This window comes from Netta rufina, assembly GCF_964035555.1.
Source record: "Netta rufina genome assembly, chromosome: 8".
NCBI classification, from domain to species: Eukaryota; Metazoa; Chordata; class Aves; order Anseriformes; family Anatidae; genus Netta; species Netta rufina.
The window spans coordinates 23,214,069-23,228,514 of record NC_140131.1 but is presented as its reverse complement, the minus strand read 5'-3'; the positions used below and the strand labels follow the sequence as shown (position 1 = coordinate 23,228,514).

The 14,446-nt window shown below is 66.2% G+C and overlaps 1 protein-coding gene across 1 annotated transcript; it reads right to left on the bottom strand.

Moving 5' to 3' along the window:
* Nucleotides 1–329: 329 nt before the first annotated feature.
* Nucleotides 330–10,864, bottom strand: CRIP2 (cysteine rich protein 2). Its single transcript, XM_084291440.1, has 8 exons — nucleotides 10,734–10,864; nucleotides 4,017–4,111; nucleotides 2,401–2,458; nucleotides 1,880–2,020; nucleotides 1,723–1,791; nucleotides 1,446–1,540; nucleotides 1,229–1,286; nucleotides 330–1,143 (listed from the first exon to the last, which is right to left on the bottom strand). Exons 1-8 carry the CDS (start codon nucleotides 10,774–10,776, stop codon nucleotides 1,076–1,078), a joined length of 627 nt encoding a protein of 208 aa, XP_084147566.1. The 5' UTR covers nucleotides 10,777–10,864; the 3' UTR covers nucleotides 330–1,075.
* Between the last annotated feature and the right edge of the window lie 3,582 nt (nucleotides 10,865–14,446).

Below are 14,446 nucleotides of genomic sequence, written 5' to 3'. Positions count from 1 at the left end.
GGCCAGGCTGGAGCTCTGCTTGTGGGGCACTGCAGGTGGCCACTGTGGGACAGCAGCACGGTGGGGGACAAGCGGTGGGGCATGAAGGAAGAAGAAAGCCCTGGGCTCCAGCCACGATGTGCGGTGGGCTGTAGCAGCACTAAGTGACAAACCTGCTCTGCTCCTGCCTCCAGCCAGGCCATGCCAGGGTGCCCCTGGTGCTCCAGCCCCACCACCCCGGCACAGGCTGGGGCTGCTCCGTGTTGCCCCACAAGGAACAGGGCAGGAGCAAGCTGGTGGGAGGCTCCGCGTCCTCCCCACCCGCCCCCAGAGCTCAGGCGCACACCGCATCTCTCAAAACCTTTATTGTCAGCAAATAACAAAAGTCCGGGGGCCCGGGGAGCGCACGGCGCTGGCGCCGCAGGGCCCGGCCTGGTGGGCAGCACAAGCAGCGGGGCTGGGCGTGCGTGCGGGGGACGGGGCGAGACCCGGGCGGCGCCACTCTCCGCGGCCAGGAGCACACTTACAACGGCTTATAAATAAACAACCACGACGAGAAACCTCAGGCTCGGGGGAGCAGGCGGGGAGTACGCTGCCCAACCGAGCCACGAGCCCAATGCGCTCTGCCCCCGGACGTGGGGAGCAGCTGGGCCCCAAAGGGGCGCACGGGTGGGGATGCCCTGGGGGTGCAAGGATGGGGACACGGGGAGGTGCCAGCCCCTCGATTGCTGGAGCTGGGCGTGCAGCCTGGGAAGGAGCAGAGCCCCTAGGGGACGTGGGTGTCACCAGTGGTGGCATCTGCGAATGCCACGGGAGGCCACGCAGCCACGAAGCTGCCTCCTGTGCTGGGGGGGTGGACAGAGGGAGGGGGGGGAGGGCAGAGCGCATTGGGACCGAGCAGAGCCGCCTTCAACCTTTGCGTTTAAACACTGAAGCTTATATTAGAGACTATGATATATAACCCGGAGGGCAGGGCCGTCCTGCCCGCAGTAGAGACAGCAGGGAGAGCACAGCTCCAAGGCGAAGGGCCGCTCCAGCTACTTCTACGAGCGGGAGGTTAGTGCGGGGGCACCGGGCGGGAGGGCAGGGGGCTGCCCTACGGCTGGTTCTTCGCCTCGGGGTCTTTGTCGTAGATGTAGCTGCCCACGGCTCCGGTGTTGACGCCTGCAAAGAGGAGGGACACGCACAGGAGTGAGGACAAAGGTGGGATGGGTGTTGTTCCCCTCAGTCCTGCGTCCCCAGCACTCACCCTTCGGCCCGAAGAGGATCCCGTAGCAGGGCTTGTGGCAGTAGGGCTGTCCGTCGTGCTGCGCCAGGCAAAGAGACAAAACGCGTCACCCGTGGGGACACGCGGCGCGGGACGCGTGGAGCCGCTCTGCCCTCTCGTGGTGGCACAGCCCGGCTCGCTTTGGCACGACTCGACACGGGGTCCCCATGCTGTGGGGACCCCATCGGGCTGCCCTTACCTCGGCGTGGCCCCCGGGGGTCAGCGTCTTGCTGCAGCGCTCGCAGCGTAGGCAGGGCCGGTGCCAGTCCTTCCCCAGCGAGGTCACCTTCTCGGCTGCAGTGGGGACAAGCAGGGACAGTCACCCCCACACGTCACCAACACGCAGGGGGCAGCCAGAACGCCCCACAGGGACCCCACCTCCGTGTATACAGACTCCAGACCCCCTTCCTAGACCCCACACGCCCCAGGGGACCTGTGGAGACCACGCACCGCCCGATGCCTGCTCGCAGCCTTACCAAAGTAGACCCTCTTGCCGCAGCGCGGGCACATGTTGGGCTCCCCAGTGAAGGTGGTGACGCTGGAGGCTGGAAGACAAGGGGACACGAGTGTGGGACACCCCAGCCAGCACCCAGCCCAACACCCCTATTGCCCGTGCCCCCCACCCCTCCTCACCTTTGCTGGGTCCCTTGGGCGGCGCGGCGTTCACCTTCCTCTCCTCCACCTTCACCGGGTGCTCGATGGGCCCCGGGGCGGTCTGCCCCTCGATCTGCGGCTTCTCGTAGATGTAGGACCCGGCACCGCCGATGTTCACCCCTATGAAGGGAGACAGAGGGGCTGCAGCATCCCCGGAGCCACCCGGGGGTCTCCATCCTCCTCCCGGCCCCGTCCCACCTCCCCTGGGCACCCCCGTCCCTGCTGAGCCCCAGCTCCCTTCCTCCTGCCCCAGGCTTTCTGCAGCCACTTGTGGGATGGGAGAGTGACTCCACCTTCTGTCTGAATGGAAAATTGTCTCTTTTTTTAATTAAAAAAATAAAAGAGAGAGAGAAAGAGACAGCTGTCAGGATTGACTGTTGTCAGGACCGATTCCCCCCTCTCCTATCCCTCTTTACGAAGCAGCTGCAGGTTTGGGATTGCTTCAGCCCACACCAGCCCGACTCCTGGGGCTTTTTAGGGCCATGGGGACCCAGACCTACCTTTGGGGCCGAACAGCGTCGCATAGCAGGGCTTGTGGCAGAAGGGCTTCCCGTCATGCTGGGGAGAGAGCGGTGTTAGGGTGCTGAGCACCGATCCAGCCGATCACCAGCCCCATCCCACCCCCTGCCCGGCCCCGGGACATCTCCACGCACCCTGGCAAGGCCAGGAGAGGGCTTCTGCTCAGCTTCACCTCCAGCCTCAGTGCTGTGCCCCTCGCTTGGCCCAAGATCAGAGGCCCTGTGCGGGCACCGGTCCCAGCCCCGCTGCCATCAGCCCCGCTATCGGCCCCGCTATCAGCCGGGCCGGCTATCAGAGGAAGGCACGAAGCGGGCGATAAGCACCAGGCCTCTCCTCCCATGCGGCCGCCCACGAGAGGGCTGCCAGGGCCCCAGATAACGTCCTGCAGCTCCACCAGCAGCTTCTCACGGCCCGCTGGAAGCGAGGCCAAGAGCGAAGAAAGAGCGTTTGTCCCTCTGCTTCCACCAGGCCCAGCGCCACAGCGCTTTGAGCCCTGCTTTGTGGCCCATGCCCCTGCCCTCTGCTGCAAAACCCCCGAGCCCAAAGCAAGCAGAGCAGCAGGACAGGGTAAGACGAATCTTCTCCAGCCACTGGAGAGGGAGGTCACGGAGCAAAATGAGCGCAGCCCCTTCCTTCCCTTCCCTTCCTTCCCGGTGCAGCTGTGCAGAGGGAGAGGGCTCGGGGCCGGGCAGGCCAGCGGGCAGCTGGCTGGGAGCGAGCAGCTGCCAGGCAAAAATATCAGCGTCCCCAGAGCGCTGCGTGGCGGGAGGGAGGGTAAACATTTAGCCGGTCTCCCCGCGACACCTTCCCAACCTGGCCAAACAAGCTGGCTTTGGGGGGGAAAAAGCTGGGAAGGGCCAAATCCTGCTCCCGGAACAGTCACCGGGGGCTTGGCTGCCGTCGCCCCGGAGCAGAATCCGGCCTTATATGGAGAAAAGGCAAATTCGTGGCCTGAACCCAACCCAAAACATGCACCCAGCCTCCCCTACAGGGCTGGGGGCTCGCAGCCCGGCCCCGGCCGGCACGGCTGTCCCCGCTGCCACCAGCTGCCCCTCAGCTGCGCCGCTAAGGAGCTGGTGACACTCTGGCATGACAGGCACCCTGCGAGATCCGGGGCACGGCAGGGAGCCACACGAGGCTAACACAGTTGCTCTGAGGGCTCAGCCGCTGCCATCGTGCTCCCAGGTCCTCGCTGGGCACGGCATCGGGCACCTTCCCCAAACTGGTTCCTGGGACTTCCCCCTCCCCGGGGCATTGGTGAGCCCAGGAGAGTCCATCAGTTCCCCCCCAGCCTGTCGGCACAGCCCCTGCCGCTTCAGCTTCTCCAAATATTTACATTTTAAATGGATTCGGGGCTTTTTTAGCTCCATTAGTAGCTGTGTGGGGAATGCAAGCGGCTCCCCTTTGGGGCGGCTGCTCCCCTTCCTCCATTCCTGCCTCTGGGCCCTGCAGGTACCAGCACCACGGGCAAGGCCACAGGGAGGCACGGCGAGCCCTGGGCCCCTCGGGTGCTGACTACAAGCCAAGGGAAGGGCTCGTGGGCTGCAGGACGAGGGCAGGATGCCGGGTTTGGCCCCAACCCCCTGGCACCTCTTACCTCGGCGTGCCCGCCCGGGGTCAGGGTCTTGTTGCAGCGCTCACACTTCAGGCAGAACTTGTGCCAGTCCTTGCCCAGGGAGGAGACCTTCTCGGCTGCGGGGAGACACGAGACAGCGGGTGAGCGACTGCCTGGCACCTCTGCACAAACCCGGGCACGAGAGGGGCTGCGTTTGGTGCGGGGCTGCCCCACCGACGTGCTTGCACCCCCTTCCCTCACCGTGCACGCTGGCCACTTCGCTGCAGGCACAGCATCCCCAGGGTGACAGCTCTGTGGTGCCACGGTTGTCCTCCCCAGCACGCCGCTCCGGCAGCAGTAGCACGTTCCTTCCTACTCCCCGTGTCTATTTTTGCTGCCGCGTTACCCCGCGCGGCCCTGCTCCATTCAAATATTTGGAGTTGCCATGCCCACCCGGCCCCACCCGGCCCGTCGTGCCGGCCCCGCCGGCTCCTGCTCATTTTCCTGCCTCCGGCTGGGAGGACGGGATGGCAGGCAGCCCCCGGAGTCACCGAGGAGGGATTTTGGCCCCGGAGGACACCCGGCTGGGGGTGTGCGGGTGCGACGTGCGTCCCTGTGCGCTGCAAACCCACGGAGCAGCTGGCTGCAGGCACCAGAAACAGCTCCAAAGCATCCAGTTCAGGGAGGGAAAACACTTTGAGACCGGTCCCACAAATGCACCTCGTCTGGCTCTGCCTGCAGCATGGCTCCAGGGACCTCATCCCACATCCCCACCCGTGTTCCTATGTGGGCTCAGGGAATCACTGCGGTTTGTGGGTCCCTTGCTCGGCCCCCAGCTCCTGCCCACCCTGCTCTGGGGTCGGGGTGTCAGCCCCTGCCCACCCACCCCTCGCACACACGCGCAGGCAGCGGGAAAGCAGCGCCTTCCCATTAAAGCCTCCGTAAAACGAAGTGGTAAGAGCCAAATAAAATATTTAACGAGCAAATAAAAGCGCAACCGAAGCTCGGCCCTGCTCGGCAGGAACACCTCCTCCATGGCGGCCTGTTTTCCAGCACCTTTCCCCCCCCCAAAAAAAAAGAAATAAAAGGACTTCAGCAAACGTCTCCAGCTTGCATCAGGTCAAGTCAGGGGCCAAGAGCTGTGAGGGCAGGTCCTGGCTTCGAGAGCCACCCTCCTCCCAGGGCAAACAGCTGCGCCTGGGGCACGCCGCAGCACCGAGATAAGCCGATAACCACCCTCAGCACCCCAAACATCAGCCCCGGTGCGAGGCAGGGCGACGGGCGAGCCGCAGAGGTGAAGGCAGAGCTCCCCAGGGGAAGCACGGGCTGGGGGTGCGGAGTCAGCCTGAAGCGTCGCCACACCGTGACCGAGCAAGAGGAGCTTGCGCAGCGAGCAGGAGGCAGGGGCAGGCAGGCTTTGCGCAACCAAAATCCCCGGCGGGGTCAGCAGGCTTCTCGCACAGACAGAAATTTGCTGGAGCCCCGGGTTCGGCCGCACGCGGGTCACAAGGGGCGGCACACAAAGGAGACGCTTCCCCGCCGGCCCGGGGCTTTCTGCGTGCGCAGCAGCAGCAGCAGGGCCAGCACGAGCCCCGGGTATCCCCGCGTGGCCTCAGCAGGCTGCAGGGGCTGAACTGGGTTTGGCCTCGTGGTGACAGTGACCGGACAAACGCCCTGGTGGCACGTGGGTCACGCACGAGACCGGGCTGCTGGGCTGAACCCGCTGCAGGAGAGGGCGGGGGGATGCGCCACTGCTGCCCGTTCCTCCCCGGCACACGGGGCAGCCTCTCCCGGGAGGGAAATGGAGCGTGACCGGCTGAAAGCCGAGCCAGAGGCTCGGGGCCAGAGAGCCACTCGGCTTTGTCACAGTGGCTGCACAGCCAGGCCATTTCGGCTGGGTCTCCTCCACCCCGTTGCACCCCTGGTGCAAAGCAAGGAGCCACAGGAGGAAAACCCCAGCAGTGTTTTGCAGAGGCCGTGGCGCTTACACTTGCTCCTTCCTGCCCCGGGAGATGAGATGCACCCCCGATAACACCTCGGGCAGCTCTAACACCCTGCTGCTCCCCAGACCTCGCAGGCACCTGCAGCCCCTGGCAGGGGATGGAGCAGGAGGGACGAGGTGGCTCGGCACACTGTCCTGCTCCTGGCACATGGGGACATCCCGGGAGCCAGCGGGGACACCCCTTGTCCTTGTGGAGAGACACCAAGCCCCCTGCCAGGCTGCCCAGAGGGTGGTCAGATGTCCCCTGGCCGCAAACAAAGGCTCCCAGGGGACGGGGAGCAGAGCCAGGCGCTCAGACCCCGCTCAGTCGGGGCGGCTTTCGGGCTGCATTGTTCACCCCGGGCAGAGGAAACAGCTTGGAGCCAGCCCGGCCCATTTCCAGGGCAGCGGCGTCCCGTTTGTGCGCGCGCGGCCCCATAAATCACTGCGGAGAGAGAGCCCCAGCGGCCAGATTTCCTGTCACACAGCCACGGCTGCTCCGCGGTTGCATCAGCTCCGGTGACGGCGCCGCCAACCTCATCCCCTGCCACAGCAGGGACCCCCCCGGGACCCCCACCACGGGCACCAAGGAGCCCGGCTGCAGGACCCCGGCCCCTCACCGCGCCCCGTGGCACGGCTCCATCCCCACACAAGGAAGCTGGGTGCCCGCTGTCCCCCCACACTATCCAGCACCCCTGGGGATTTGGGAGGGTTCAGGAGGGCTCTGTCTGCCTGTTATCAGCCCCGCCATGGGCTGAGCCCGCTGGCAGCAGGGCTCACGGCGAGGGTGGGAACCAGGCAGAGCGGCTGCCTGGCTGCCTCTGCTCCTGGGAGCCGGCCCGCGGCCTCCCCTCCCCTCCCCTCCCTTCCCTTCCCACTGGGATTTTCCAGCTGGCTTCCCCACTGGGGACGCCGGGACGCGCGGCGGCACATCCTATCCCACCCCGGAGCCGAGGCAGATGGAGCAAGGATCGGGATGGGGCTGCTGGGGGAGCTCCACCCCGAGACACCGCGGCTCATCCCCTAATTACCCGCCGTGCCCGGGCAAGGCAGCCGGCGTGGGCGAGCGGCGAGCAGAGCACGCATCTTTTTGGGATGGGAACGGGGAAGGAGCCTCCCTCCTCCCCGCCTGGGGCCGGCTGCCGAGCCCTCGCCCAGGCATTTCCAGGGGCTGACATCAGCTCTGCCTCGCCGTGGAGGTGGCGGTGGCTGCGTGCCACCGAGCGGGGCCCGTCCACGCCATCGCCTCCCCGCGTGGACAAAGCCCAGCTCGGCCACGGGGATGCCAAATCCCCGCGGGGACCCAGCGACAGGCGGCCCCGGGGGAGAGGGAGGCTGCCAGAACGGCTGCAGATGCGCTTCAAAGCGGTGGCAGGCACAAAGGAAAATTAAACAACAAAAAAAAAGAGAGAGATGAGAGCTGGTGCTGGGAGGGCACCGGCAGTGCTCCTGCGGGCACGCTCCCCTGGCTCACTGCGATACACAGCCAGGCATCGCCGTGTGGCTGAGCTGCAGCCCCTCGGGATGCTCCTCGCTGCTCCTTTCCCCCAGCCAGGGCCAAGCCCCAGGAATAAGGGGGATATTATACTCCCCCGGAGATGAGCGCTGCCTGCAGGAGCTCCACCAAGCTCCTGGCATCCACACCCCGAGTCCCCGAGCTCGTGGCTCCCGGGGGATGCAACTGGATAGGAAGCACCGTCTGCCTTTGTCTGCCTTCTGCCAGCCTCGCTCCTGCCCGGGGCCCTGCATCGCCACGAGATGAACAGTCAGTGCGCAGGGTGAGCCCGGGCAGGCGCACACACCGGCAAAACCTCTCCCGGGAATCTTGCCTCCCTGTCCCGCTGGTGCCCCAGGGGCTTGGGCCAGGCCTGCGGCAACGCAGCACGAAGAGAGGTGGCAGGGGATGCTCGGCACCTCCCCGCGAGCTGCAGCCCCGCAGCACGCCCCAGGACCTGTCCCCCACGCTCCCTGCCCCGTGGCACGGGCACTGCCACCCCATCGCCGCTGGAAGCGGCACCAGGGCACACGCCCTGCTCTCTGTATTTGATCGTAACGTTACAGAGACAGATTTTCCATTACCCCTTGCTTGGGCGTTCCCACTCCGCCTTTCCTCTCCTTTCCACCCCCCTCCCCGGTCCTGCCACCTCTCCCCATCCACGGGCTGCTACCGGGGACCACGAGGCTGGATGCAGGAGGGGGAAATCACACCAAGCACGAGCTGACCCGGTCCCCATCCCTCATGCTCGAGGTGCAGCACAGAGGCTCGGGGCACCCCCAGCAGCCTGCCCAGGGGACAGGGACACAGCCACAGCCCCGCACCGAGCACAGGCCCACGGCAGCCGCCGCCGTGCCGCGCACGGAGAGCAGCCCCTTTGTTAGCAGCCGGGTGGAAATCAAGCCCTCCTGCCTCTGCTGGCTGCCCACTGCAACGAGCAGCGCCTGGCCAAGGACGGCGGTTACTTATTAATTGCAGGGTGGCTTCTGCAGCTTGGATTTCTGCTCGGGCTCAGCACGGAGAGCGCCCCGGCACGCCGCAGCCGTGCCTCCGAGCCACCACGGGTGAGCCCTCCGAGCAAGGCTGGCTCGCACCCACACGCACACCCACGTGCCCGTGTTGTCCCCGGGGTTTTCGGGTGCCTCGTGCTCAGGAATCGCCGCGCGGGAACACAGGAAGCTTCCCGCGCCGCCGTCCCGGCCATCCCTGGGAAAAGGGCAGGAAGGGAGGCGGAAAGGCTGGGTCACGGCTCCCGGCCCGCGCAGCCGGGGGACCCTGCAAAACTCATTTAAGGCTGGTAGCACAAAAGGGAGCTCAGGAAACGCGCGGCGCTTCGGCTCCGGGTGACGCCGCTCCCTCCGGCACCTGCCAGCGTGGGGGCAGCGAGCACATATGGGGCCGGCCCCAAAAGGGGAAAGGTTGGCCGAGCCGAGCCGAGCCGAGCCGCCCAGTCCTGCTGGAAACAGCGGCGAGCAGATCTGAACACGCTTAAAAAAAAAAAAATAGAAAAAAAAAAAAAAGCCAGCAAACTATTTTTATATTTCCCTATGCTTTTTAAAGAATAAAAGCTCATTCTGCAGCTCAGGAAACGCCCACATCCTTCTGACTACAGGGAGGAGTCTGCTGGATTTTTCCAGGGAGCTCGAAGCAACAGGCGGGCTGGAAATGAGTTTTCCACCGGTGCCCAGTGCCGGTGGCTTGGCCAGCGCTCAGCCAGCGGCCCGCGGGACCCGGAGCGGGACGTGGTGGCATTTCTCACACGTGACCCCAAGCTACAACGCCAGGCATCCAAGACCCAGGGCTGCCAGCGTTCATTCAGCACCGGCGGCCGTGCTCCTGGGCAAGCCGGGCTTTGTCAGAGGGGCTCCTTGCTCTGATAGGGGCGGCCACGGAGCACCCCAAAGCCCCGTGCCGGGATCCCGCTGCGGGTAACCCCTGCCCCATCTCGTCCCGGCCCCTGGGACGGCTGGCACGGAGGTTTTGCTCACTTCCCCTGCGCTGAATAAACCCACACGGGTTTATTCCGTGGGAGCCTGGGCGGTTCCTCGAGGAAAAGCCGAAGACGTCAGCGGGGACGCGCTCCAGCCTATTTCAACACCGAGCGAGGAGAAGTTTTTTGGCCAGCTCCCACTTTGACTCACTCCCACGGGGTGCCGGAGGGGACGATGTCACCGCCAGCCACCTCCCTCCTGCCACCCCTGAGTGTCCCCGAGGGGGACAAGACGAAGGGAGCCAACCCAGACCTGCACAGGGGTGTCCTGGCCGCCTCCAGGGAGCTGCGGGAGGGAAGAGGGTGGCACACACGCGGGGAGCAGCTCCGTGTCCCCCCGGCCATCGCCCCGACACATCCCCTCTGGCGGGGCAGGAGGAGCCGCGCTGACCCCGTGCCGGCCGTGCCCAGCTGGCCGGACAGACGGGCTATTTTCTGCTTAAAAAGGAAAAGATTCACACGAGGCAGGACATCCAAGAGGCCGAGCCGTTCCCACCCCCACACAAATAGGTTTATTTAAAGGAGGAAGACAGCAAATTCCTATTTCTCCGTGTTTACTTGGAGATGGCCGGAAAGGAATGAAAGCTGCCGGGGCTTCAAACACCCGGGCACCTCCGGCTCCCTGCAGGATTCCTCCACAACCAAATGGGACGGGGACGGGCCCTGGTGCCTGGGAGGGGCACACGCAGGTGGCACCCCCAAATCGCCCCACAGCGGGATGCCCAACAGAGACCCCATTGCCCCCAGCCGGCCACCACCCCACCCCAGGCACACTGAGGCAGAACCCCAAGCCCTGACCCTTTGGGGGCACCCCGCAGAACCCCAAAATGTGGGCTGCTCACCCAGCTGGGGGGGGGCTAAGGGGATCAGCACACCTGGCCACGGTGTCGCAGGGCGCAAATTGGCCGGGGTTGGGCACGCCTGCACCTGCCACCTCCTGCTGCCCTGCACCAAAGGACCCCAGCACCGGGACCCCCCCCGGGCCCATTTTCCCCCAGGGTCACCCCCAACCCTGCGGACACCGGGACGCCCCCCCCAACCTCCCCACGTACCCGGGGCTGGGCGCACCCGGCACACCCAGGACGCCCCTCCCCAAGCTTCTCCACCCCAAACCCGGGGGGTACGGGCAGCACCCCCCCAGCACCACCCGCCCCAGGACCCCCGGCAGCATCCCCCAGCTCGGCCGGGGGCTGCGGGGTTGGGGTGGGGAGGAGGAGGAGGGAGCCGGGCGGGGATGCGCTCCGGGCTGGGGGGACCCGGGGATGCAGCGGGGACCCCCGGGGGGGCGCTCACCGAAATACACGGTCTTGTCGCACTTGGGGCACTTGGATGCCATGGCTGGGGAGCGGAGCGGTGCGGAGCGGAGCCGTGCCGAGCCGTGCCGAGCCGTGCCGTGCTGTGCCGAGCCGTGCGCCCCGCTCCGCCCGGCCCCCGCCCATTGGCCGCGCTACCGCCGGGGGGGGCCCGGGGCGGGGCTGTGCGCAGCGCCCCTGCTTGGCACGGCTCGGCTCGGTTTGGCTCGATTTGGCTCGATTTGGCTGGGTTTGGCTGGGTTTGGCTCTGCAGGGCTCGGCTCGGCTCGGCACGGCCCCAGCGCGGCAGGTGCGCGCTGAGCGGGGTCCCGCGGGCCGGCGCTCAGCCCCCGGCCCCCAGCCCTGGGGGTGCTGGGGAGAGCGTGGGGGAAAAGTTGGGGGCCTGACCCCTTCCCTGGGGGCAATTCCGGCCCCCCCGCCCGGCCGCACGCGTGCTGGGGTGCAGGGATGGATGGGGTCAGGTCAGCACCACCGCCCCGGTGCCCCTGCGGTGGGAATAAGGGGGTGCAGGCAGCAGCCCCCCGCCCTACAAAGCACTGTGCGTGCAGAGGGCCACCTCAGGCACGGTTTTTTCTGGATAGGATAAGCAAAAAAGGCAGATGAAGGGGCACAAGATGGGAGACCTTGACGGGGGAACAAGGGCGAGAGCAGAGATAACGCCGAGGCGTGGAGCACGGCACGTCTCCCCCCCAGGGCTCCCGTACCCCCATGGCACAGCACAGCACAGCCCAGCAGTGCTGCCCACGGCCCCGCGTGCTCCTGGGGCCTTTCCCCTGCTAGTGAATCCCCGCGCCATTTTGCTCCGTTGCCATGGGAACTGCCATGTCAAAAATCCCTCCGGCACGGAGCGATGCGCGGGGAGCCCCGCGGTGCAGGAGGGGGATCCCAGGGAGCCCCACCGAGGGGCCCCACGGCCTCGCTCGTCCCCAGCCCGGCGCCCGTCAACAGGAAATCTGCCCGCGGAGCCCATTTCATTGCATTATTCATCAGCCCGCAGCCCGGCTCTCCCCCTGCTCTCCTCAGATAATTCCTCCTTTCTCTGCCGTCAGCTGGCGCGCAGCCGCCCGGCCCCCGGCACGGGGACGGCACCGGGCGGCGAACCCCGGCGCCGTGCGGCGCCCAGGGCCACGCACCCCAGCAGGGTGTGGGGACCCGCGGTGGCCAGGCGGCCCCGTCACTCCGGGCCCAGCTGCTGCCACCACAACGCGGGGCTTTGTCACCAGCGGGGTCCCCGTCCCCGCCATGGGGATGGTGCTCCCAAGGCACTGGTGGCCACCGCAGGCAGGCGGGGAGCTGCAGGCTGCTGGTCCCTCTGTGGCACGAGCCCACCGCACCCTACATGCTCCTGTGTCCCCACGCTGGTCCCAAAGGGGCTGGGGGGCCCCGCACTTCCCCCACAGGCCCATCAGCACAAGTCCCTCTGCAAAATGAGGCTGCGAGGGACAGCTCTGGAGGAGCAGGGCTCAGCCTTCGCTCATCTGCTGTCCGAATCCCTCCGTAGCAGCTGGAAATCTCAGCTGGTGCCCCAGCCCCGCTGCCCACAGAGGCAGGAGGAGAACAGGGAGGAGGAGGAGGAGGAGGAAGAGGAAGAGGAAGGCTGCACCCCCCCAGTGCGCACACACGGAGCAGCCGCAGGCGAAACCCCAGGCTTAGGCAGCATCCGAGGGCTTTTCGCGCACACGGGCCGGGGGGACTTAAGGCAAATCACCTAAAGGTGCGAATCCCTGCCCGCAAATGCGCTAAATCCCAAGCGGATATGCTCGCTGAGGAGCAAAGTGGCTTTAGCTTGTCCCCTCTTAACCTGCCCCCGCTCAGCTTCCGCGTGTCCCCGCACCCAGGGCCTGGGGACGGCGGGACAGGTGACTGGGGTAGCACCAGGGGCACCCTCCCCAGGCTCTGCCTTTTTCCTCAGAAAATCGGGGGCTCCCTCCCTCCTTCCCTCCCTCTCTCAGCAGCTCCGGGTTTCCCTGACAACAGGCACGAAGCCTCCTTCCCGCAGCCACGAGCCCCGGGGAGCTTTGTGGTGCAGCAACGTGGGCCACGCACCTCGCTCAGCACCGGGGGTGTCCCTCCGAGGGGACCACCGTCCCCCCCCGGCAGCGGGTGACCCATTTTCCTGCGGTCTCACCCAGCCCAGCCCTGGGATTCCCTAAGCCGCCGCCGCCAGCTGGCTGCACGGGCTGGGGAAGCTGCACGGCACCGCGCAGGGCTCCTGGGTCACCGCTCCTCCGATGGGGAGCCCTGCTGGGAAGGGGTGAGGGGGAGCAGAGCTCCACGACCCCACAGCACCACGAGGCCGGGATCGCCTCCGCAGGAAGCCGGAGAGCCGGCCAGGACCTCGTCCTAGGGCAGATCAACCAGAGAGCTCTCGGCCAGGCTGCGAAGGGAAGGCAAGAAATAAATAAGGGCTAACTGCCCCCCAGCTGCCTCGCCTCTGGCTCACCCCTCTCCCCCGCTCCGGCTCCCCTCCGCTCTCCCGCCTGCCTTCAGATGGGAACGCGGCGGAAGGGCCGGCGCTGCGCAGCCTTCCCCTCCGCGCCTTTCCCTCACATTTTCTGGCACCTCGGATCAGTTGGATGCGTTACAGGGCGAGAAGAGACTGGAGGGAAAAGGATTTAGGGGAAAAAAAAAAAAAAAAAAAAAAAAAAAAAAAAAAAAAAAGGAGGTTAAGGGGGAAAAAAAGCTGTTGCTTGCTGGGTTCGCCCAGAGGACAGTCATCGGAGCGCAGTCCTCCTGTCCCCCATGTCAGGGTCCCCCAGTTTATGGGGTTATGGGGTTATTTGTCCCTCCTAAAGCGCCCACATCCCTGGACAAGCCCCGCAGCAGAATTCAGGGCCCCTGGGCGGGGGGCAGAGGCTGCGGCGTGCCGGGGCTGGCGGGCCCTGGGTCTCATCAGGCGGCACATGCCAGCGCCTGGGGCTCGGCACGTCACCACCTCGCCCCCGCGCCCGCTGCGCGCAGCCCCGGCCCCCCACTTGTCGCTCCTCTCCTTTAAAAGGCATCCCAGGCCCCGCGGGTATCGCAGGGCAGATAGTGCTGTCACGGGGCCCGGGATAAGCAGGGCTGCGTCCTGCCCGCTCGTCCTTGCCAGTGACAAAGGAAGGATGTCCCCGCGTCCCCTTCCCAGGGGGCTGCCCCTCCACGCTGCCGCCGTCCCTGCGGGCTCAGCCCCCGGTTTGTCACCGTGTCGTGGGGAGCACCGGGCTGCTGGGATGCGCCTGGCTCATGGCACACGAGCAGGGACCCGGGCTGGGCACTGCTGAGGATTTCTCCCTGGGGAAGACGCGCTCCTGGACACCACCAGTAGCTCCCAGCACGGGGCAGCGACGCGTGGTGACAATTAAATGAGGGTACAGATGCTCCTGATAACAGCAGCGAGCTGCTTTCCTCACTATAAACATCTCCTTGGCTCCAAGCGGCCAGCACTTACTGGGCCCAAGCACCCATTTGACTTCAAGGCATTTCCCCGAGTGCCCTGCTCGAGGGGAAGACAAACAAGCAGCCCTTGAGGACCCACTCAGGGCCGCGCAGAAGTTCCCAAAGGGCAGCTCCCGAGGTGCCAGCACGAGGCTGGGCGCCAGGGTGCTGGCACAGCACAGAGCTCACACAGCTCAGGCAGTGGGTGTTACGCCTCGGTGAGGTGTGATATGCACCCAAAAATGGGTCTGAAACCCCAAAAAAAGGCAGCAAAGC

What these genes read in the sequence shown, in the direction of transcription:
- CRIP2 (XM_084291440.1), bottom strand. Translation starts at nt 10,776, where the DNA reads ATGGCATCCAAGTGCCCCAAGTGCGACAAGACCGTGTATTTCG. An exon ending in CCCCCGGGGGCCACGCCGAG is followed by an intron (nt 1,287 to 1,445) that starts GTAAGGGCAGCC and finishes TGCCTGGCGCAG; the next exon opens with CACGACGGACAGCCCTACTG. An exon ending in GATCCTCTTCGGGCCGAAGG is followed by an intron (nt 1,144 to 1,228) that starts GTGAGTGCTGGG and finishes TCCTCTTTGCAG; the next exon opens with GCGTCAACACCGGAGCCGTG.